The sequence below is a fragment of the Colobus angolensis genome, unplaced genomic scaffold (genome assembly GCF_000951035.1).
Source record: "Colobus angolensis palliatus isolate OR3802 unplaced genomic scaffold, Cang.pa_1.0 Scaffold31, whole genome shotgun sequence".
Classification (NCBI taxonomy): Eukaryota; Metazoa; Chordata; class Mammalia; order Primates; family Cercopithecidae; genus Colobus; species Colobus angolensis.
The window spans coordinates 11,756,850-11,780,646 of NW_012116377.1; the positions used below are offsets into that span (position 1 = coordinate 11,756,850).

General features: G+C 41.7%; 2 protein-coding genes across 5 annotated transcripts in view; both read left to right on the forward strand.

Annotated features, from left to right (window-relative positions):
* The window catches only part of GOLGB1 (golgin B1), an 89,448-nt gene extending 79,290 nt beyond the window's left edge, over window positions 1–10,158 (forward strand). For 3 of the 4 annotated variants that reach the window (XM_011950837.1, XM_011950838.1, XM_011950836.1), the window contains 5 exons: window positions 4,001–4,144; window positions 5,199–5,296; window positions 5,743–5,877; window positions 8,326–8,431; window positions 8,747–10,158. In XM_011950837.1, coding sequence (XP_011806227.1) covers window positions 4,001–4,144; window positions 5,199–5,296; window positions 5,743–5,877; window positions 8,326–8,431; window positions 8,747–8,881 — 618 coding nt within the window. In that variant the 3' untranslated portion in view covers window positions 8,882–10,158. Of the gene's footprint in view, window positions 1–4,000; window positions 4,160–5,198; window positions 5,297–5,742; window positions 5,878–8,325; window positions 8,432–8,746 lie in introns of all 4 variants that reach the window. The other variant, XM_011950835.1, reaches the window with a different exon arrangement.
* Window positions 10,159–12,428: 2,270 nt separating this feature from the next.
* HCLS1 (hematopoietic cell-specific Lyn substrate 1) overlaps window positions 12,429–23,797 on the forward strand; it is a 27,401-nt gene continuing 16,032 nt past the window's right edge. The window contains exons 1-4 of the mRNA XM_011950859.1: window positions 12,429–12,551; window positions 15,025–15,108; window positions 16,028–16,101; window positions 23,631–23,760. Of these exons, the coding sequence (XP_011806249.1) occupies window positions 15,025–15,108; window positions 16,028–16,101; window positions 23,631–23,760 (288 nt within the window). The 5' untranslated portion in view covers window positions 12,429–12,551. The remainder of the gene's footprint in view (window positions 12,552–15,024; window positions 15,109–16,027; window positions 16,102–23,630; window positions 23,761–23,797) is intronic.

Here is a 23,797-nt window from a genome sequence, read left to right on the forward strand (position 1 = left end):
AAAAAAAAAAAGAGGAAAGCTGGGCCGAGTGTGGTGGCTCACGCCTGTAATCCCAGCACTTTTGGAAGCCGAGGCAGGTGGATCACCTGCAATCAGGAGTTCAAGACCAGCCTGGCCAACATGGTGAAACCCTGTCTCTACTAAAAATACAAAAATTAGCTTGGCGGGGTGGTGGGCGCCTGTAATCCCAGATACTTGGGATGCTGAGGCAGAGAATTGCTTGAACCTGGAAGGTGGAGGTTACAATGAGCCGAGATTGCACCACTGCACTCCAGCCTGGGTGACAGAGTGAGACTCCATCTAAAAAAAACACACACACACACAAAAAACAAAGCTGGAAGCATCACACTACCTGATTAATCAGCATGATACTGGCATAAAAACAAACACACAGATCACCAATGAAACAATTAAAAACCCAGGTATAAAGCCAGGCATTTAGGAGCAACTTATCCTTGACAAAGGCACCAAGAACATACGCTGGAGAAAGGACAATCTCTCCAATAAATAGTGCTGGGAAAACTGGATATCTGTATGCAGAAAAATAAAACTAGACTCCTATCTCTCATCATACAAAAATCAAATCAAAATGGATTAAGGACTTAATCCTAAGATCTGAAACTATGAAACTACTAGAACAAAACTTGTGGAAATGCTTCAGGACATGGATCTGGTCAAGGCTTTTTTGTGTAAGACCTGAAAAGTACAGGCAACCAAGGCAAAAACAGACAAATAGGATTATAGCAAGCTAAAAGGCTCTGTACAGCAAAGGAAGCAATCAACAGAGTGAAGAGACAATCCACAGAATGAGAGAAAACATTTGCAAACTACCCATCTAACAAGGGATTAATAACCAGAATAAATAAGGGACTCAAACAATTAAATAGCAAGAAAACAAGTAACTCAATTTAAAAATTGACAAAAGATCTGAATAGACATTTCTCAAAAGAAGACATACAAATGGCCAACAGATATTAAAAAACTACTCAGCATCACTAATCATCAGAGAATTGTGAATCAAAGCAATAGTGAGATACCATCTCACCTCTGCTGAAATGGCTTTTATCAAAAAGACAGGCAGTAACACATGCTGGCAAGGATGCAGAGAAAGGGGAACTCCCATACACTGTTAGCAATGTAAGTTAGTACAGCCACTGTGGAGAACAGTATGGAGGTATATCTAAAAGCAAAAAAATTGAACTACCATATGATTCAGCAACCCACATATCTAAAAGAAAGGAAGTCAATATATCAAAAAGACATCTGTACTCCCATGTTTATTGCAACACTATTTATAAAAAACAAAATATAGAATCAACCTAAGTACCCATCAACAGATGAATAGATTAAAAATGTGGTATATATACACAAGGGAATATTATTTAGCTATAAAGAGGTATGAAATTCTGTCATTCATGGCAACATGGATGGAGCTGGAGGACATTATGTTAAGTGAAATAAGCCAAGAAGAGTAAGACAAATACCACATTCTCACTCATGTGCGGGAGCAAAAAAAGTTAATTTCATGAAGGTAGAGAGTGCATTGGGTAGTTACTAAAGGCTGGGAAGGATAAAGGAGAGGAGGGAATGAAGAGAAGTTGATTAATGGGTACACATACATGGTTTGATAGAAGAAATAAGACCTAGTGTTAGGTAAATCAATAGGTGATTATAGTTTACCACAATTGATTGTACATTTAAAAATATCTAGAAGAGAAGAATTTAAATGCTTCTGGCATAAAGGAAAGACAAATACTTAAGGTGATGGATATTCCAGACACTGATTTGATCTTTACAAATTATATGACTATATTACATTGTAGCATGTATCCTGAAAATATGTACATCTATTATGCATGAATTTAAAAATATTTTAAGTATATGGGAGGTTGCATATAAGTTATATGCAAATACCCTGCCATTATATATAAGGGATTTGAGCAACCCTTAAATTTTGGTATACTGGGAGTTGGGAGTCCAGGGGTGATCCTGAAACCAATACCCCATAGATAATAAGGGATGACTGCATTTCTACCAGCTGGTTGGATGTTTGTATATAATGTAAGAATGTGCTAGAAACTTAAAAACATGAGATGGATGATTAGTGACATAATGTAGTCTAAATTGTTCCCTCCTATTTCATTTTTACAGGTATAGATAGTGAAATATAGTAGCTTATAAGCTAGAGGAGAGGTCAGCAAACTTTTCCTTTGGACTCAGACAATATTTTAGGTTTCTTGACCTTACAATCTTTGTTAACAACTACTCATCTTTGCAGTTGTAACACAAAAGCAGCCATAGACAATATAGAATCAATTGAGCTGGTCGTATTCCAGTAAAACCTTATTTCAATAAAAGGGCAGCAGACTCTGGATCATAGTTTGCCAACCTCTAAACTAGAAGGACCTATGTTTGTTTTTGGTATGGTTTGGACTATTCATGTGGCCAGGAAAATTAACTTCCTCTTAGGTTAAGGGAAGAACATGTTCCCTGTCTCAGAACCCAGTAGTTGTCATTGTACCCAGTTAACTCTCTTCAAATTACTGTCACTTCTCAAATATTTATATCCTTTTCTAACTATTCCCACCTCCTCCCACCCCCTACCTAAAACAAAACTCTATAGTTTTCTTAACTTTCATTGCTAGACTGTCAGATTGGACACCATCAGATAGTAGATAGAGCTCTAGACTTGGAGTCAAGAACCACACTTGAGTCCTGGTTTGACATCTACTAGCCATTTGTAAACAAGGACAGAAATCCTTTCTCTGCCTCTCTCAAATAAGATGATACTAGTGAAAGTACTTTGTAAGCTAACATTGCTCTTCAGAATGACAAACAAAAAATAACCCTATATCCGAAGAGCAATGTTCAGCTAACAGAGCACTTTTACAAGTATGTATGGATTCTCTTGTTCTAATTTTCTATATGCATCAAATGCCCTTTCTCACAGTTGTCTCTAGAAAACTGTCGCCTCTCCTCTAAAACATTGTTTGTTTCAACTTTTTTTCACAAAAACTTACAAAAAAGAATCATCAAGAAAAGATTGAACATGCAACTGGTATACTGGGTTCCTCTCATGCAATTTACATGGTCCTACGTATGTAACTTGAAGAGACATCTCTGTGGTTATTAATCTACCTGGAGGCTAATCACAACTAAAACTTAAAACTTGACAGCCTGCAAGTGAGAGAATTATAGTTCCAGAGTACCAAATTCAAATCAATGGGTAGAAGCTACAATAGGTAAATTTTTCATTCAATATAAAAACGAATTTTCAGTTTTTTAAATGGTTCGGGTTGCTTTGTCAGGTAGTGGGCACCCTCACACTACACACTTTCAAGGGAAGACTGAACGATGACCTGTTAGTCATGCAGTAGAGGAGAGTTCTGCTTTAAGGGACTGAAATGCTTCTACCTGGGAGAATCTATGCTCCCAATCCAGTTTCTGACATACACATAGACATGTTATGATTTATTCTGTTTCTCCCTTCTACCACATTTTATAACTTTTTATTCTATTCTCTCAGTAACTTATAACCCTTTATGGTACTGAGGAATCTGCCTAGTCATATTATTGCACACATTTTGGGGTGACAGCTCTCTCCAGCCATATTGAGTTCTGGAGATTATAGTCATTTGTTAGTAGCGTGAACTTGGACCTGAGACACTGCCTTCTCCCTCTTATGTACCCAGAATAGCCTATCTTATTAGATTGCTTATGGATTTCTGCTTCATGGTTTTTCAGTTAATGTACTGGGCACCCTTTAAAAAAACAAAACAAAACAAGAAAACCTTTCTGCTACTCCTCCAGAATTGTTTTCTGTCTTGGTCAAAAAAAAAATTACGCTTTTTCCAACTTTGAAGGAACACAAAGTGCTATTGTTGCTGTTGCTGAAACAAAGGTCTTCCATAGGAAAATTCGATCCTGAAAACTCAGAACAGTTCGCCTAAGCACTGCTTATAGTACTGCAGGATGGTGCTTAACCTCGCTTCTGTTTCAGTTCTCTCAGCTACTGGAAGAGAAAAACACCCTTTCCATTCAGCTCTGCGATACCAGTCAGAGTCTTCGTGAGAACCAGCAGCACTATGGTGACCTTTTAAATCACTGTGCAGTCTTGGAGAAGCAGGTTCAAGAGCTGCAGGCGGTGAGTAAGGAGAAGGTGAGAGACTGGGAAAAGTGTGATGACATTTACTGTAAGTGGTGAAGCACTAAAGAGCAGTATGGAAGAAGTTAATGTAATTAGGTGTCAGGGAAGAAAATAAGAAAGAAGAAATAGTTAATTGCCATGGGAATAAGGTCTGAGAAAAATTACAGTGAAGCAATCAGAAGAAAAAAGATCAGTGAGATGGTGGGAGAGAAATCAAAACATGAGGAGGAAACAGCGATGACTGAGACTTTTGGTATTCTGAAACAGAGGAAGTGTTGATTTTGCTTTAAGTAATAAGAAAATTGTAGGAAACTTTGGATCTGAGAAACAAAACAGGCAGCACTGTTGACAGCCAGGGAGAGGAATGCAGCATTGAAGTTGGAGGAGACTGAGAATTAGTATGAAGACATATAGGATACGGAGGAGGAGAAGGGGTTTGGGAGGGGCTGGCAAGCAAGGGAAGGATCAAAGTGGCATCTGGAAAATCCATAAACATCCACAGCAGACTTAACTTTTTTTTTTTTTTTTTTTTTTTTAAGACGGAGTCTTGCTCCATCACCCAGGCTGGAGTGCAGTGGTACAATCTCAGCTCACTGCAACCTCCGCCTCCCGGGTTCAAGCAGTTCTCTGCCTCAGCCTCCCGAGTTGCTGGGATTACAGGTGCCTGCCACCACACCTGGCTAATTTTTTTGTATTTTTAGTAGAGACAGGGTTTCGCCATCTTGGCCAGGCTGGTCTTGAACTCCTGACCTTGTGATCCACCCGCCTCGGCCTCCCAAAGTGCTGGGATTACAGGCGTGAGCCACGGTGCTCGGCCCAGACTTAACTTTTAAGAGGAGAAATTCAAGAATGAGAATCTGGGAGAAAAATCTAATTAAGACGAGAGTTTTATGTAGGTGAGTAATCTGCTAGAGCAGAAGTTTCTGACTTCTAAATTTGGACTTGAGAATTATAAGCCGGGATAATCCTCTGTAAACGAGCTCTCGTTTTGCTCGAGTACACTTTCTTAAGAGCTTTCATCACTGAATTACTAAGCTTATTCTTCTTCCAGGGGCCACTAAATATAGATGTTGCTCCAGGAGCGCCCCAGGAAAAGAATGGAGTTCACAGAAAGAGTGATCCTGAGGAGCTAAGGGAGCCGCAGCAAAGGTAGGGGAGTGGCTGTCTCAACCCTGGAGCATACACTAGAGTCCAGAAATTAGGCAGTAATCTACATTTAACTGGAGTCCTTTATATGGAGTTAATATGTCTTATTAGCCTCACAGAAGTGATGTGAGGATCAAATCGTAACAATAATAACTAACATTTGTGTGTGAAAAGTTTGTAAAACAAAAAGAGCAACACCAACACACACACACACACCACTAACAACTATTCTATGATAGTAAAATGAAAGATAATCAGTTCCTGAAATTTCTTTAGGTATTTTCTGCAGCTTCATTTAATCCCTCTACAACTTTGCTTTTAAAATACCGTGTTCAGACAGGCTTCTGTGAATTTTCTTGCTTTACAACCTTATGAAGACTTTGAATCCCTTGTATTAGCAACTGTGTTCTGCATCTAGTGATGCTCTTTGTTTTCCTTTCACCCTGAAGCTTTTCTGAAGCTCAGCAGCAGCTGTGCAACACCAGACAGGAAGTGAATGAATTAAGGAAGCTGCTGGAAGAAGAACGAGACCAAAGAATGGCTGCCGAGAATGCTCTCTCTCTGGCCGAGGAGCAGATCAGACGGTAAAGGCTGAGGGATATCGCCTCTGTTCCCTTCTGATCCTTTCTGATCATACTCATGTACATTTCCTGCCGGACTTAGGATTTCTTAAGATCTTTTCCTCATCTTGAGGTAGTTGCTGCAATGAGTTTACTGACATTGTGGGCACCCAAGAGAACACTGTACTTTTGGGAGTGTAGGAGAGTCAGTGTTTTCTAAAACAGTTGTTCTTAGAGAATAATAATGATATCTACCATTATTGAAAGATATCTTATTTCATCCCAACAATAACTAAATGAGGTAGGTGTTGGGTTTTCTAGAGGACCAGGTAAGTGACAACTTCATTTTCTACCTGAGATCTGAATCCATTGAAATCTTTTTTAAAAGATTAAAAGATTGAGAGATTAAAAGACTGCTTTAAAAATGATGTTAAAAGAATGTGGCTCTTTTATTTGTTGGCAAATGCACTTCCTAACCCTGAACTTCCCCTCCCAGTCACAGACAATGTTGGGCCAAGGTAGACCTCCTTCACAGAAAATCTTGCTCTTGCCAAACTAGAGCATTGGAGTAACAGAGCGAACTGTGCTTCCTATGAGCAGTTTGCTCCAAGTGTAGTTCAGAAGGGCAGAGCTACACATCCCTCGTTCTTTATTCTCAATTCATCAAAAGAATCACTATGCATGAGAGGATAGAGAGTTGCTATGAGTATTTTGCTGCTGGAAGTCCCTTTCCATGGAAAATATTGTTAAAAGCAGGCACTTTGATTATATTTTGGGAGAAAGCCACCTATGTATATGATCACTTTCCTCAGAGAATGACATTTCTGATATTAATGCCTTCTTGCAAAGTTTATGTGGCAGAGGTGACAGCCCCATTGAGCAGGTCTTACTTAAGATACCTTTCTTTCCAATCCAACATATTCACAACCTCTTAATTTTCATCACCTATTCAGGCCTTGATATGCAGCTTCGAGGGTGGGCCAGCTTTGCTTAAATGCCTTGTGTGGTGTCTTGCCATCTCTGCCGAGCGTTTTCAGGCCTGTGCCCCCATGACTGTTTGTCTTCCACTTGCTATGGAATTGTTTAGACCGGTGAAACCTGGCCAATGGGGAGGTTGATCTCCCTCTTGTGTAACTAACCTGACCCAAACCAACTGAGACTGCCTGTGTGGGATGATGACTCTTGAGCCTGTGGGCAAGCCATATTAATTCAAGCCACAATTCCCTCTTCAGCCCTGATGCGGAATGGAAATTGGGGTAGCTAATAAAGGGCTGCCTACCTAGTCCAGGTACTACCATTGTAACATTAGAATCTCACATGTACTCTATAGAGCAGGTAGAACTCAGTGGCCTTCCAGTATAAAGGCAGCCAATACTATCTTCCTCATCAATACCTACAGACTTCTCATCCTTCCTCAGCCTAGCCTACATTGACAGACTGACCTCCATGGTAACAGACCATGCTGTTCCAGATCAAAGCTGCTTCTGAAAAGCTTATCGCATGGAGGAATAGACACAGAAGGTGTATTCTTTAGTCAGCCTGGCTCTCAGGAGGGAAGCAGGAAAGAAGGAGCTAGGCTGTGCATGCTCAGTTTCTCTTTTTAGACTCACAAATTGGATTAAGGTATTTCTTCGCTCCTGGAGAAAAGAATGTGTCCTGCAGAGATCCCAAGAGTATTAAACTAACGGATATCCTTTCATAAGGAGAAAGCACGAAGAGTAGAGGAAAGGGTTTCATCCTCCCTACCCCAATGAAAAAGTTCATCCCTGTAGGCAAATGCTTGATCAAATGTGCCGTTACATGCAGCTCCTTTGTTCATTTGACGTAACCATTGAGTGAGTAATGGTAGCCTCTTCATTAAATGGAGAAGTTCCAGTATTAAATAAGCAAATCAGCAAAAACTGAGCCAGAAGGCAGTAGAGACTGCCAATTCAATTCAATTTTTTTAGTTCAATTTAATTTTTAAAACCCCACAGAAATCTTCCTTGGATGCTTTTGCCTATTAGCCTTTAATAAAAGAAAAAAATATATAATGAGTTTCTGCAAGTCAGATGTATGGTGGAAAGAAGAGCATGAGGCTTGAAAGACAAAGCTGGGTATTGAATTCTGGCTCTACTGCTTACTGGCCGTGCCGCCGTGGGCAAGTAATTTAACCTCTGTAAGCCTTAGCACTTTGAAGATAATAAGACCAACCCCAAAACCTGAGGATTAAATGTATGTAAAGCACCCAGCCTAGAGCCTGATACATAGTAAGTAGGTAGTCAATTCCTGATAGTTATCATCACATTTTGCTGCTGCTGAAGGAACGTATCTGCTGGTACCCCACTTGCATGGGGTTATGTCTGTGGGAGCAGCTTTTGCTACAAGTCTCCTCCTATGCTGCATTGTGTGGCAGGATGACTGGGAAGACTTGGCCTGATCAACCTCTCATGCTATGAACCAATGCTATGCCTCTTTTTTTTCTCAACTCAGGTTAGAGCACAATGAATGGGACTCTTCCCGGACTCCTATCATTGGCTCCTGTGGCACTCAGGAGCAGGCACTGTTAATAGATCTTACAAGCAACAGTTGTCGAAGGGTAAGAAGGAAAAAGGATAAAGAGAGGGTGTTCTACTATCAGACAGGGCTGGCTATATTGGGGGCAAGGAGCTGAGGAGAAGGAATGTGGAAGTCCAGCCACTGAACAGCTGATGAGTCTAAGGCTGGAAGGGTGGGGAAGATTAGAAGAACCTGGTGGAATTTGCCAAGTTGTTGACTCTGAGGCAACTTTCCTCTCAGGATACCCCTTTCTACAGTGGTTGGGTCAGCTTTGCTTAAGTACAAGACTACTAGGAGGGAAAGCAGCGTAGCCCTATAGGGTGAAAACTCTCTGACTTTCACATTTTTCTTTCAGACTCGGAGTGGCGTTGGATGGAAGCGAGTCCTGCGTTCACTCTGTCATTCACGGACCCGAGTGCCACTTCTAGCAGCCATCTACTTTCTAATGATTCATGTCCTGCTCATTCTGTGTTTTACGGGCCATCTATAGACTTAGTTGTTACTCTTTGGACCACTCGCCTCAGAACTTGGAATTCTCTCACCTCTAACATCAGAACTATCAATTCCAGTGGAACAGTCTTCCCATTTGCAGGTCTTCTCTCCAGCTCTCCACGGAAAGTGCCTGCAAAAACAGGGGTGGATATGAGGACAGGTTGGAGCTGCAGGGACTGGCGAGTCTGCTTTCTTCTACTGCCCTGGGCCTGAACACTTCTGCTTAATCTGAGAATCACAGTTGGTTTGTTGAGCCTAATATTTGTTGAGATTTTGCAGGACCCTGATCTTTTGTGGTCCTGTGAAAGATACTGAGGAATGTCAGCTAAGCCAAGAGGATGGTTTCAATAAACCTAATAATCTGAAGTTCAGTATCATTTTGATTGATAACTTTCTTTGCCTCATTTGCCTGTATTTTCTCGTTTCAGAGGGAAGGTGGCTCTGCCATAAACAAAGTTCAGGGAAATGAACATGTCACCTCATAGGACATCTGATTTAGGTCTCTTGCAGAATAGAGTGGTGAGAGCTGAAGGAACTCCCTAGGGGTTTTAGCTATTAGATCACCTGGGAGGACAGATCTTCTTCCCTGCCAATTTCAGATATAATTGGAGGGAGAATTTCTGGTCCTAGACTATAAGGATGGAATCCCCTTGCTTTTGCCCTTGATCACATGTATACTAAGGTATTAAGTGGCCCAAGTCTTTCCTTTCACCAAAGGGCAGGGAGAAGCGTCTATGGACAGCAGGGTTCCAATTCTTGTCGTTCCAGGAATATCTGGATATTCCTGGAATGTGGGCCCTGAGACAGTGCCCAGGGGCCACTGGGAGCCAGTATTAAGCATTGACTCTCAGCCAGGAGTCTGACTGGTCTAACACCACACTGCAACTCCTGGCTGACCTCTTGAAGTACTAAACTACTTTGCTGTTAGTGAGAGTTATTACAGTTTCTCAGCTCCATTGTCTCTGTCCTCTGTGGCAATGGAAGGAGAATATAGAGAAGATAAAATTAAATATAGACAGACCTGAGAAGGACAGCCAGGATTGAATTCCATTTGTGCCTATTCTCTGCCCCCCCTCCCCCATCCTACCAGTTGGTTATTTTCTCACTACTGTATATGTGATGTGTTCACTGCCTATTCTCTCCCTAAAGAAGAGAGAGGACCGGTGTGGGCTGACCGATCTGCTCTAAATCTACTGTGGTGATTAAATCTTGGTCACAACATCGTCGGAAGTTTCTTGAACAACTGTAAAATAATAAAATTATTTTCAGAATGAAGAGTTTGTGTGTGTGTGTGTGTGTGTGTGAGTGAATGGATATGTGCACAGGTGCTTCAGTACCTGTGTTTGCATGCTGGCGGGGTGGAAGGTGGGTAAGAGAAGTAGGGAAGGAGGTAGCCAGAAATGGTTACAGGGGTAGAAAGCTCTACATATTCAGGCTTTCTTCTCACTGGCCAATATCAGTGACAGCTGCAGGCATTCTTCCAGCCTTAGCTGCTAGACCCCAGGTGATGAATGCAGTGAGGAAAATCTATCCTAATACTGAATCAAATAAGCTGGGCCTTAGGGCATTAAATTGATGCAGGTCCATGCATGGTCCTGGGAGAACTCTTATCTAGCACATACTGAAAACATTAGACCCCTAGGGATCCCTCTGGGTGGGAATGGGAGAAGAGAAGCTTAATGGCATGTAGCAGGTTAGATGGGCATTATTTTATGTTTTGTTTTGTTTTGTTTTGTTTTGTTTTTTGAGACCGAGTTTCACTCTTTCGCTCAGGCTAGAGTGCAGTGGCACAATCTTGACTCACTGCAACCTCTGCCTTCCAGTTTCAAGCGATTCTCCTGCCTCAGCCTCCCAAGTTGTTGGGATTACAGGTGCCTGCCACCATGCCTGGCTAATTTTTGTACTTTTAGTAGAGATGGTTTCACTACGTTGGCCAGGCTGGTCTCAAACTTCTGACCTTGTGATCCACCCATCTTGGCCTCCCAAAGTACTGGGATTAGAGGTGGGAGCCACCGTGACCAGCTATTACGGTTTTTTATGTTAAGTTGCTGCTTGAGAGAAGCTAGCTCACTTTCTCAAAGTACAGTAAATGGTTTAATTGAACCAAGTCTATCTGATTTCAAGGCCCATTCTATTTCTGTGTGATACACCTCACTACCTCATCAGTAATGAACTTGTGACATTTGCTAAGGAAAGATGGGGCTTCTTGGTGTCATCTCTGATTAATTTCTAGTTTCTCCAGAGAATTAAGTACCTGGATGGTGTGTCACAGTATATAGTCTTAATTTGTATTTTGACACTACATGAGGATTCCAAGTGATTTGAAAAGACTATTTTCCCTTCTACAAATGTACTCTTTCTTATAACTTCGGTACCACCGTGATAAATAGGTAATAAAGTAGGAGGGATAAATAAAGCTCCCCCAGGCATAGAATCCTTAGATTTGGAAGTGACAGAGGCTTCATATTCCTAATGCAGAAAAGTGCCTGTATCATGGGCCAGTTTCATCTAGTCCTGCTTAAACTCCTTGGAGAATGCACCGTTGTGAACAAATCAAGAAGTCCACAGACAATCAAGATTAGGAAAGGCTAGGTCAGATACAATAACAGACACCCTCAAATTCGCAGTAGCCAAAACAAAGGACTATTTAGTGAAAGACTCCAATTCCCTCACATGGTGGATGGGGCTCCACTTGTGTTCTTTCTCACTCAGGGACTCAGTCTGCTGGAGGAGCCAACATGGAGAATTGCAGGTTGCCTTGGGCAGTGGTGAAAGAGCATAGCAAACTTGCAGCGGCCTTACAGTCTCCGCCAGAAAGGGGCATCTGTCACTGGCCAAAACAAGTCACCTGAGCACGTCTGACTTCAAGAGGGAAGGGAGGGGCAGCAAGTCTTGATAGGCAGTGAAACAGGAGGCCACAAAGACCTTCCATCAGCTGACCAGCACCTGGTTCTTGCAGAATTCTTCCTACTATCTGGAGCCAAATCTTTAGTTTGTTAGCTCAGACTCCACAGTGCCCCAAACAAGCTAGGAAACTTTCTCCTTCCATGTCTTGCCTTTTCCCTCATGAGTTATTCCTTCTGGCATTCAACTGGTCGATGTTTATTTGAACATCTATATGAAAACTCCACTTTTAAGTGCTGTGGGTAATATAGGGCTGAGTTTCTTTTTAAGTCTCATGCTTCAAAATCCACATATAAAGGACTTCTCCCATAAAGCCTTTCTTGATGAATACATCCCATACCAAATGCTCTGAATTCCTTTACTGTCTCAAACGTAACTGCCACCCTATTTAGGACACAATGCTGTTCTACGGAATTCTCTAATGTGTTTTCTGGTTGAATGTTTGTTTCTCTCACTAGATTACAAAGTCAGAGTCAAAGCAGCATTTTCTATGACTGCCCTATGACCCCCATTGTCAAAACCTTGCAAAAAGACCAGTCACAGAAACATTTAATCCTTTTAAAATTTAAGTGTCTAAAGCAGAAGGAACTGACTCAAATTTCAGGAAGTAGCTGTGAGGATGGGGTGGCAGGAAATGACGAAAACCTGAATACGGAACTGAAGCAGCAGCTCAGTTTCTCACTCCGAAGTGGCAGCAGCCAGAGAGGGAGTCGGTGTGGACGCGAGGAGCCGGGCGCTTAGAACAGAGGCTCACACAGGTGGAGGTGGGTACTCTGAGCCATGGGACGGTCGGGAAACACAGTAATTGTTGAGGAGGAACCTACCTGGCTCTTAGTCCTTGGTGATGGGCAAGGTCACCACTAGTAGGCTTTTATCCTTTTATGGCCAGAAGGCCTGGTTGTGAGTGGTTGTAGCAAATCAGCATCTGGAGATAGAAACAGAAGGGAGGGGCTTAAACTCAAGGCAAATGATTCAGGAGCCATCTAGCACAAACGTCAAGCAAAGTGTTGCCTGGTTTCTGCTGACAATCTACAACCCACTCTAAGGCATGTCTCCCCTAGGTACTGAGTTGGGAGGAGGACCACAGGAGAAGAAAACAGTGTCTGCCCTTGAAGAGCACATGGTCTCAGGGAAACAAACCCACATAGGAAACGTAACAGATAAGGAAGTAGTCACTGATGTAAAGTAGCACTGAATACCAAGTGCTGATGGAGCCCAAGAGAAGGCATGATGGTTCCGCTGGGGCTAGTTTCTGTGACTGTAGATCACAGAATCCCCGAATGTCAGAAATCAAGGAGACTTTACAGATTAGCTAGGTTAACCCCTTCATTATTTTCCACTGGGGAAATCAGAGGTAATTGCTGATTTGACAAATTATTCAAGTTAGTATTTATTAATCGCCTGGTCTCATACCTGGCAAATGAGTACCTACTCTGTTAATGCCCTTGTGATGGTCTCTCAGAGGCTTAGTCACAGAGCTGGGGTGACAGCCAGGGCTTCTGACTCCCAGTCCGTGTACTCTGATGCAGGAGGTCAGCATCGCAACAAGGCCTCACCAGATTACTCTCTGGTTCTCACCTCTAGATAGCACCTCTTACCTTTCTGGTTTCTGGTCAATAGGTCAAGGATATTAGATAAATCGTCTCTATTTCCGAAACTCTTTATTTCAAAAATGGGTGAATGGGAGAGTCAGGCTGAGGCCTCAGAGGAGCCACAGGAAAGAGGATGGGACCATCAGTCCTCATTGCTTCCTTATTGCTCATGACTATTTCAGAAACTTCTCCATTCCAGTTTTGTGTGTGACAGTCCTTTTGTCGCACAGCAGCCCAGGAGCCAGGGGATGAGAAGTAGAGGGGTAGTAAGGATGCAGGATTCTAAGTCTTGTTTTGCTGTCTCCACCCACGTCAGGGAAAGCCGAGCTGCTTTCAGCCGTGACTCACGGTTGACTCAGTCAATATCTGTCCGGTGTCCCCTTAGCATCTCTTTAACTGATTTACCCCAGACTTCCCCTGGGCTGGTGTTTAAGGGGTTGCTCAATGGAGAAGATGGAGTTTTCAAGTGGAAATAGAAAACTGGAGAATCTGAAGGCCTAGGTGGAGACAGGAGAACCTGAGGAGTAGTTGTAAAGGAACTCTTTGGAGACAATGGAGAGCATGAAGAAGGTCTCCAATGGGATGAGGTGTCTGAGGAGGGAAGTGTTGCCAGCTAGCAAGTCATGCCACGGTCAAGAAGTCTCAGTGGCAACCACAGCAGATGAGCCTTGTCTGTTGTTACTTCTTCACACCAAGATCCACAGATGCAGAGCAACCGTGCTGCTCTTCCTTCTGCACAGTCCAGAAGGCCGACTAGAACACTGGGGATGCCCTAGCAGAGTAAGTTTGGCACCCTTCCAAGCTAGTGTTCTCTAAATATTTCTGCAACATTTATTTAGTTGATAAAAACTGAATACCTCTTAATGTTCAAAATAAGATTTATTATATATGATTTTTTCTTTGATAAATTATCAACTTGAAAACATGCTATTTTTTGAACTACTTTTCTTTAGAAATATAATTGAACCATTTTTTTAAAAATTGAGTAATAACTGACTTATTCCCAGCAAATAATGCTTTCCCATGCATTCTTCAGTATGGAAATGTCAGCCAACTGTCCCTACTAACCTTACACAGCTGTGAAGTGACCAGTCTCAGGGTGAAGGTGGGACATCACTTGGACAAGAGGCTGGAAAAATTCTCAGTATAGTTCAGCAGGTTGTAAGGAGGGATGTAGATGTTCACTTGTGAGAAACTGAACCGATTTGTATTTCAACAGTGACAAAGGAATCGTATATAGAAACCTGAGTGAAATGAGGCCATAATTCTAGGGATATTATAGTACCCCTCATTGCCAACCACCTTCAGCCACTGCCTGGCTGGCCTCGGGACACAAGTGAACAATTCCAGCAATTTTGACTCACGGGTTACCTAGTGTCACCCACACCCATGGCAACTTCTCTCTAGCCCCAAGCGGGCCCAGGCCACATTGGTTTGTCTTGAATAAAGCCCCATCTCTCCTCTTGTAACTGAGCAGAAAAGCCTTCCTACAACTCCCATTTGCTTTGCTTCATTTTCTATTTTCTTCTAAGAAAAAAAAATGGCAGGAAATATTGGGCTTCTATATTATGACTTCAACATTCCTGTTTTCCCTCCTCTTGATCCTTTTTTGTCCCTAATTATTCCCATCTCCTGTCACTCTCAGATGTGGAAGTCTGTAGTGGGCCATGATGTGTCTGTTTCCGTGGAGACCCAGGGTGATGACTGGGACACAGATCCTGACTTTGTGGTGAGTTTGGAAGTAGCTTTGCTTGAATATTGGAGAGAGTGGGGTGGCGAGGGCATCTGGGCCACTCTGTGACCTTTGAGGATGCTTGGAAAAGGGCCTTCTGGGACTGAGACAGCCCTCTTACTGGGACTAATTGGTAGGACAGTTGGCTGTCGCCTGTGGGGCATGCACGATACCTGGTATCAGGGATGAAAGGAGACAGGCGTGGGTGAGTTTGACGGTGTGATTGACAGGCGATGGCAGGCTATACTGAAGTTGAGAAGCAGGTGAACCTGGGTCTCCCCAGGCCCATGATCCAGGATTCAAGCTGGACATGTGTAATTGGGGGATTGAAAAGCTATAGGAGACCAGATGGGGTAGGCATGAAGTATGCAGAGGAAAAATGGAGGTTTCAGAGCTCACTAGTTTAATTCTTTGTGTTTTTTTTATTTGTTTGTTTGCTTTATGAGACAAGTCTCACTCTGTTGCCCAGGCTGGAGTGCAGAGGTGCAGTCTCAGCTCACTGCAACCTCTACCTCCCAGGTTCAAGCGATTCTTCTACCTCAGCCTCCCGAGTAGTCCCTGTAGCTGGGACTACAGGTGCATGCCACCACATCTGGCTAATTTTTGTATTTTTTTGGTAGAGATGGGGTTTCATCACGTTGGCCAAGTTAGTCTTGAACTCTTGACCTCAAGAGATCCACCCGCCTTGGCCTCCTAAAATGCTAGGATTACAGGCATAAGGCACCATGCCCAGCCTCACCAGTTTAATTCTTACATGGGGTCAGGATGGGATAAACATAGAGGGGATGTGAGTAAAGACTCAGACTGAAGAAGGCAGTGGACACAGGGGACATGGAGGGCATGTGTCAGTTGTGTGGCCCTTCTCAATGTGGCACATTTCTTGCCGTCACGTATTACTGAGTGCTGTCATTTGCAGAATGACATCTCTGAGAAGGAGCAGCGGTGGGGAGCCAAGACCATCGAGGGCTCTGGACGCACAGAACACATCAAGTAAGTGCCAAAAGGACTGGGGAAAAGGAAGGGGGTTATGGGAAGAGCCCAAAGAAAACTCAGAGACTTGGGGGAAGGTGAGGGAGGAAAAGGATAGGGTAGTTCATGTCTATGTATTATTGTGTTTGGTTTTTTCTAGAGTCTGTTCCTGTGTGTAGCTTGTGTGTCATTGTGTACTTCCATTTTATGTCTCTCCGCTTATCCTCCTCAATGCTATTATCTGTCTTTTATACATAACAACTCTGCTATTTCCCCAAGTGGGGGTCTATTGGATTAACTGCCTCCCTTCCTTTAGTAAGGCATGAGAGATTCAAAGAGGAAGTGGCCCAAATACTAAGGTCCTCTCTATCTATCTACCTGGCAATCATCTATCTCCTGTCTATCTCTTCAGATAAATATAAATGTGTATTTAGAATTCAGGGTGACTTCCTTCGGATGGACTAAGAATAATTCAGTAAAATGTCAAGGTGAAGAACTCAGAATAAATGCTATAAAAAGAGGCCACTTCAGCTCCCATACCTGGCCCAAATAACTTTTAAAATACAGATTTGTACTTAGCTATTTGATAGAAGTTGGAAGCCATGAATGGTAATATGAAGAAATGTAACACTTGGAAAACCTGTTGATAAAAACTATTTTGGCAATGATGTTCAGGAATCTTTCAGATTATAGCCCCATTTGCATCTTACTAGAAACAAACAAACAAAACCCTCTGATACCAGAAGATAAAAGGAACTTACAGACATATCCAGGGGTTTCTGTGGGATATGTCATATATTCAGGCTGAGAGATCCCCTCCTCTCTTCCATGGATTATTCAGGATCATCTAACCAGGACCATCTGCTTTGGACAGTATCAGAATGTCAAACATTAGTAGCAAAGTAGACACAATAGATAGTGTAACGAGCAAGCATTCAACAACTACACACAAAATGGCAAGACTAATACAGTCTTAAGCTCCATTTTTAACTCCCCCCACCGCACCCTAAGAGCAGTGCTTTTACCTCTAGATTTTAAAAAGTGTCAGTGGATGACCACATTGCACAAGCAACACACTGTGAAAGCCTGGCACAAGTTTATACAACTGGATGATAGTACCACATTGTTTAATCAGAAATAAATGATTTCGGCCAGGCGTGGTGGCTCACGCTTGTAATCCCAGAACTTTGGTAGGCCGAGGCAAGCAGATCACTTGAGGTCAGGAGTTCAAGACTAGCCTGGCCAACATGATGAAACTCTGTCTCTACTAAAAATACAAAAATTTGCCAGGCGTGGTGGTGGGCGCCTGTAATCCCAACTACTCAGGAGGCCGAAGCACAAAGAGTCTCTTGAACCCGGGAGGCACAGGTTGCTGTGAGCTGAGATCGCGCCACTGCACTCCAGCCAGGGCGATAGAGAGAGACTCAGTCTCAATAAATAAATAAATAAAATAAATAAATGTTTTAATTAAGTACCTATAATGAATATTATTCTTAAACCATGCCATTCTGGAAAAAGATTGAAACAATGGAACAGGGTCATTCAGAAGTTTCTGTGATACCCCTCTATAGACTCATAGATTAAAAAAAAAAAAAAAAGACCCTTTTCCTTTTCTGAATAAAAGCCACTCAGTGCTAGTATTCTGGGAATTGTCCAGATGAGGATGCATACTTCGTACCTTTTTTCTCCCAGTGCCTGTTTTATATATAGGAGGTAGGAGTACAATATTTTAAGGAAGTCTCCTAAATTCCTGCCATAATCTTACGGAAAGAGCTTGAATTTGGATATCAGATAGATTTAGATTCAATTCCTAACTCTGCCACTCTTAGCAATGTGAACTTGGTCACATAACTTTTTTGAACCTCAGCTTATTTATCAAATGGGGATAAGAATAGCAACTCTAGCTTTGCACAGTGGTGGTATTATAGCCAATGAGGTTTATCTGAGGTGTGATTATTGCTAATTGAAAACTTTTCCCAACACTCCACCATGACAACTTGCAATATATTAGGCATTGGCAAAAAAAAAAAAAAAAAAAAAAAAGCAACCCTAATAAAAAAATGAAATAATGTAAAAAAAAGTAGCCACCCAGAAGATGTGTAGTGAGAATTCAATGGGATAGCCAATGTCTAATGCAGTACTTAGCACTTCTGAGCAGCTCAGTGATGTTATATTTGTTTCCTGTTAACATAGGTTAGTTTAATCAGATTTCCTTTCTAAAATCTAACGAACATGTAAACAGACAACAGCCCTCTCTTCTCCTAAGTGGTGTCTACCTGTACTGTTGTATTGCACAACTCCTGTATACAGAACACCCTGACTGGTGCTCCCTGGAGTTGTACAACATGGTGACCCTGCACATTTCCTTGTTAACCTAACTGAATATCTGATAGAATAAATGATGGAGATATTGACAAAAAAACTCTCTCATCTCCCATTTACCCAGGTTATCAAGGAGTAAAAGCCTGGTATCTACTGGTAACAAGCCAGGTGGCCTTAGACAAGTCCCTTTTCCTCTCTGATTCTCATTCTGCCCATCTGGATCAAAAAGACCTCTAGAGGACTTTCCAGTAGTAAGTTTCCACTATTTGGGGATTCCCCCTGGTTAGTGTCGGCTAAGTCAGTCTTTAACGTCTGATGGGAATCACCATGGTCCTTGGAAAAGGGGGGGAAATTGGAGAGGAGAACAGTAGCTGTAGATTCTAACACTGACAGATCCCAAAATGAAAACAACAACAACAAAAAAACAAAACAAATAAACAAAAAAAAACAGTAGCTGTAGAGCTGAGACGACTAAAAGCAGGAAAAGGAAGTGGTTGTAGTTCTTACTAATCTTGCTACCTTCCCCACAGCGTGATGTCTCTTTTTAGGTCTGCTTGAATAAATTTAGTTTGGGTAGTAATTTGGTAATTCAGTGAATAACTCAAATGGTCCTATGTGTCCCTTATCCATTCTGTAAAGGAATTGCCTGGTTTTCAAGGACTATCACCCTTCTCTCCACCTTCTTTTCTCCACTCTTGTCCATTCATTCTCAAGACTCAAGGATGTCTTTTCCCTTGACCCAGTCTGTTTATTTTCAAATCTGTCACAGACTGATACTTTTGTAAAATAAAATAAAATTGAGTTTCTGGAAAAATAAATGGTGAAAAATAACATAGACAATACAAACACAGTTTGTATTTTTAAATTCAACAGATATAAAATCACGATGTTGTCAGGCATGCTAGTCTGTGCCTATAGACCCAGCTACTCAGGAGGCTGAGGCAGGAGGATCACTTGAGTCCAGTAGTTCTGGGCTATAGTGCTCTATGCTGATTGGGTCTCCACACTAAATTCTGAATCAATATACTGACCTCCCACCTCCCAGGAGTGGGAGACCATAGGTTGCCTAAGAAGGGGTGAACTGGCCCAGGTCAGAAATGGGGCAGGTCAAAACTCCAGTGCTGATCAGTAATGGGACTGTATCTGTGAGTAGCCATTGCACTCCAGCCTGAGCAACATAGTGAGACCCCATTTCTAAAAAAGAAAAAGAATAAAATCACTATGTCCAATTGCTATAAAAGTTTCTAAACACCTATTCTCAATTTTTATTCTTATTTCCCTGTGAAACAGAAACAGTTCAGCTTGTGGACCACATACTGAGTGGCACCAATCTAGAATAATCTTTCAGCACTTCCTGGAACCTGTCTGGCCTTTAGATTAAATCTTTACTGAGCTATAACCATAGGATGTCTGCCTCAGTGACCCTGTCCTCTTTCTTGTGCCCTGACATTTTATATCAAGTGGAAATAAAGAATGGTGCAATACCAAGAGTATTGAAATAGAATTCTGGAGCTCTACGGACTGATTCCAGCTCTGCTGTAAAAGGGCTCATGATGCTGAGGAGAGTAATAATATTTTACCATCCTATCTTGATTTCCAGCGGTGAGTGGAGATTATAGTACCATCCCTGTTTACCTCACACGGGTACTGGGAAGAGCCATGGCTGTAACTTAAGAATAATGACCAACATTTATTAAGCTATTACATGTCATGCAAAACAGTACTTTTTAAAAACAACCCTATATCATAGATGACATTGGCATCCTGATTTCACAGAAAAGTGAATGGATATATTAATGTTTAGCAATTTGTCCAACGATACAGAGATACAGGTTGAGCATCCCTAATTTAAAAATTGAAAATCTAAAATGTTCCAAAATATGAAATGTTTGAAAGCCCACATGATACCACAAGTAGAAAATTCCCACACCTGACTACATGTGATGGGTTGCAGTCAAAATACAGGTGCACAACACAGGTTTTTCAGTATCCCCAAGGGAAAAATAAAGTTACCTCCATTTATTTAGCTCTTCTTTAATACCTTTCTTAATATAGTGTATATGACATATAAATGAATTTCCTGTTTACACATGGGTCTAGTCCCCAAGACATCTCATTATGTATATGCAAATATTCCAAAATCTGAAAAAATTCTGAATCCAAAACACTTCCAGTCCCAAGCGTTTGGGATGAGGGATACTCAACCTGTAGTAATTTGAATTCGGCTCAGTCTGACTCCATGGGCTGAAATCTTAACCATTATATTGTTTTTGTCTAATAAACATAATATTGTCATGTCCATAATTCTCTTGTTGAAATAAAATGCAAATTCTCAAGAGCTAAGCTATTGCTATTCCCTAAGGCTGCTTGCTATTCTGTTTACAGTGACAAAGTACTTGTTAAGTTGGCTTTAATAATACTACAATCCCTTCATAAACAAACCTCTTTATGAGTGCCCAAAGTCTCTTTCATTTAATGTTTTCTTCACTTTATTATTTTTCAAAAATTAACTTTTTTTTTTTTTTGAGATGGAGTTTCGCTCTGTCATCCAGACTGGAGTGCAGTGGTGCAATCTCAGCTCACTGAAACCTCCGCCTCCGCCTCCCGGCTTCAAGTAAGTCTCCTACCTCAGCTTCCTGAGTAGCTGGGATTACAGGCATGTGCCACCTCGCCCAGCTAATTTGTGTATTTTTAGTAAAGACAGGGTTTCACCATGTCGGCCAGGCTGGTCTCAAACTCCTGATCTCAAGTGATCCGCCTGCCTCGGCCTCCCACAGTACTGGTATTAGAGGTGTAAGCCACCATGCCCAGCCAGAAATTAACTGTATTGATACCTAATCATTATAAGCAAATAGTTCAATGAGTTTTGACTATATATATATAATACAGCCACCTATATATATAACAACCAATGCAATCAAGATACAGAATATTGCCGGAAACGGTGGCTCACGCCTGTAATCCCAGCACTTTGGGAGGCCGAGGCGGGCGGATCATGAGGTCAGGAGATTGAGACCATCCTGGCTAACACGGTGAAACCCCGTCCCTACTGAAAATACAAAAAAAAATTAGCCGGGCATGGTGGCGGGCGCCTTGTAGTCCCAGCTACTCGGCAGGCTGAGGCAGGAGAATGGCGTGAACCCGGGAGGCAGAGCTTGCAGTGAGCTGAGATCCCGCCACTGCACTCCAGCCTGGGCAACAGAGTGAGACTCCGTCTCAAAAAAAAAAAAAAAAATTTGAGACCAGCCTGGCCAACATGGTGAAACCCTGTCTCTACTAAAAATACAAAATCTAGGTGGGCGTGACATGCATGCCTGTAATCCCAGCTACTCCAGAGGCTGAGGCAAGAGAATCGCTTGAACCCGGGAGGCGGAGGTTGCAGTGAGCCGAGATCATGCCACTGCACTCCAGCCTGGGTGACAGAGAGAGATTCTGTCTCAATAATAATAATAATAATAATAAAGACCTGTTTAGAATGACTTCAGCTACAACCTAAAGAAGTTTGTTTTCTTTGGGCCTCAACAATTTCATTCAAATTACATCATCTATTGGTGTGATCCCCTGACTAGTTTTTCTGTTATCCTTTAGATGAATATTCCTGAGTATCATTTTCTAATCCCTTTTAAAAACTTGTTTTAACTATAATATAGTTATAACCCATTTAACAATTATTATACTCATTTAAAAATTGCATATTTTTTCCATTTGAAAGTTAAATAGTTGGCCCCCTTTTCTTCATCTTTCATCTGAATACTTCAGTTGGAAGATACTGGGCAGGCATTTACATGTCCTTGGTATTAGTAGCTTTTGACACAGTGTTGGTGTTGAACTGACAACACAAGATCTCTGCTTTCAACGCTGCCAGAGAGTTTAGAGGAGGCATGGGAACAGGGGGTTCTTCCAGCACTTGGCTTAATTTCATCTGGTTCATAGCCAGCTTTCTAAAATTAACTGTGGCAAAAGCTGAGAAGACTTTTTAAAAGACCTTTAGTGTACTAAAGGCCACCAGATGGATCTATTCTTCTGTAAAAGAAGACAATTTCTGCTGTGAGACAGACATTCTACGTATAACCAACGTGTCTGTTGTCCTGAGCTGGTGAAGTCCTAGTAATATCACTGTCTCAATACCCTAAACCCTTATTGCTTGCTACAGAAAGTCAAATTTCTTATTTAGGGTTCTCTTGCCCAAATGTTTCCAACAATCCCCGGATCCTTATGTGTCCAAATAACAGATCTGATTGTCATTTGGTGCTGAGCTATCACTTCATATCCTCAAGCCAAAGAGGTTGGCCAAGATGGCTTTCCACCCTCTTAAGTATTGCAGTCACCTTCATGGTAAAGATGGAAGTGGGTGTGAAGTAAGAAAGAGAATGCCTTTTTTTGGTGGTACTTTCTCTTAAGGGATAAAGGTGTCCCTTCAAATCAAGATAATTTGAGCCTTAACGTGTCATAGCAATTACTGTGAGTGGATTTTGTTAGTTAGTTTTCATTAGTTATTAGTTTTCTCAGGTATTATCAGGCTGTGGGGAAGGGGCAGAAGATCTTAATTCATGACCAAAAAGCATAAAAAAGTACTACTAATGTTTAAATAAATTTCCCCAATTCTGTGTTTTTGTAAGCATTGTTTTTAATGACTTCCTAGTACACTAGTGAAAGGTAATATTTCAATTTATTTAACTATTACCCAACCACTGGTCATATAGATTGTTTCTTGTAGTTATTGCTATTATATACTACACTTCAATGAGTATCATTTAGACATTAAGCTTTGCCGTATTTAAAATATTTCCCTGGTGTAGACTCCTAAAACTAGAATGTGTAGGTCCAATGGTATGTGAATATTTTTCTGCTTTTTGAGACACATCCTCTAATTGATAGAAAGCTGATCCATTCAGAAAAGAAAATAACTTTCCAGTTATCAGAATATAGGTATCATTGTCCTCTAATATTTAAGAACATGAAAAATGGGACTAAAGGTCAGAAGGTTATTTTAGTGAGCAAAATAACAGACTAGAGGAAATATTTTTGGCCTATGGAGAGTTTAAATCAGGCTATGGTATGCAGGCCAGACTGATCTTTTACTTCTAGACCTATCACTAGTATATTCTGGGGGCCCAGGTTATTACTGAAAATAAACAGGACAGACTTCAAGACTTCCATTTTTCTGGGAAGATGGGTTTGTTGACCTTCCTGGGATAGATGATCCTTGGTCATGTGGTTTCTTCCAGCATCCACCAGCTGAGGAACAAAGTATCAGAGGAGCATGATGTTCTCAAGAAGAAAGAGATGGAGTCAGGGCCCAAAGCATCCCATGGCTATGGAGGTCGGTTTGGAGTAGAAAGAGACCGAATGGACAAGGTAAGTTGAAAAGGAAAGATTTGCTTTGAAAATATAC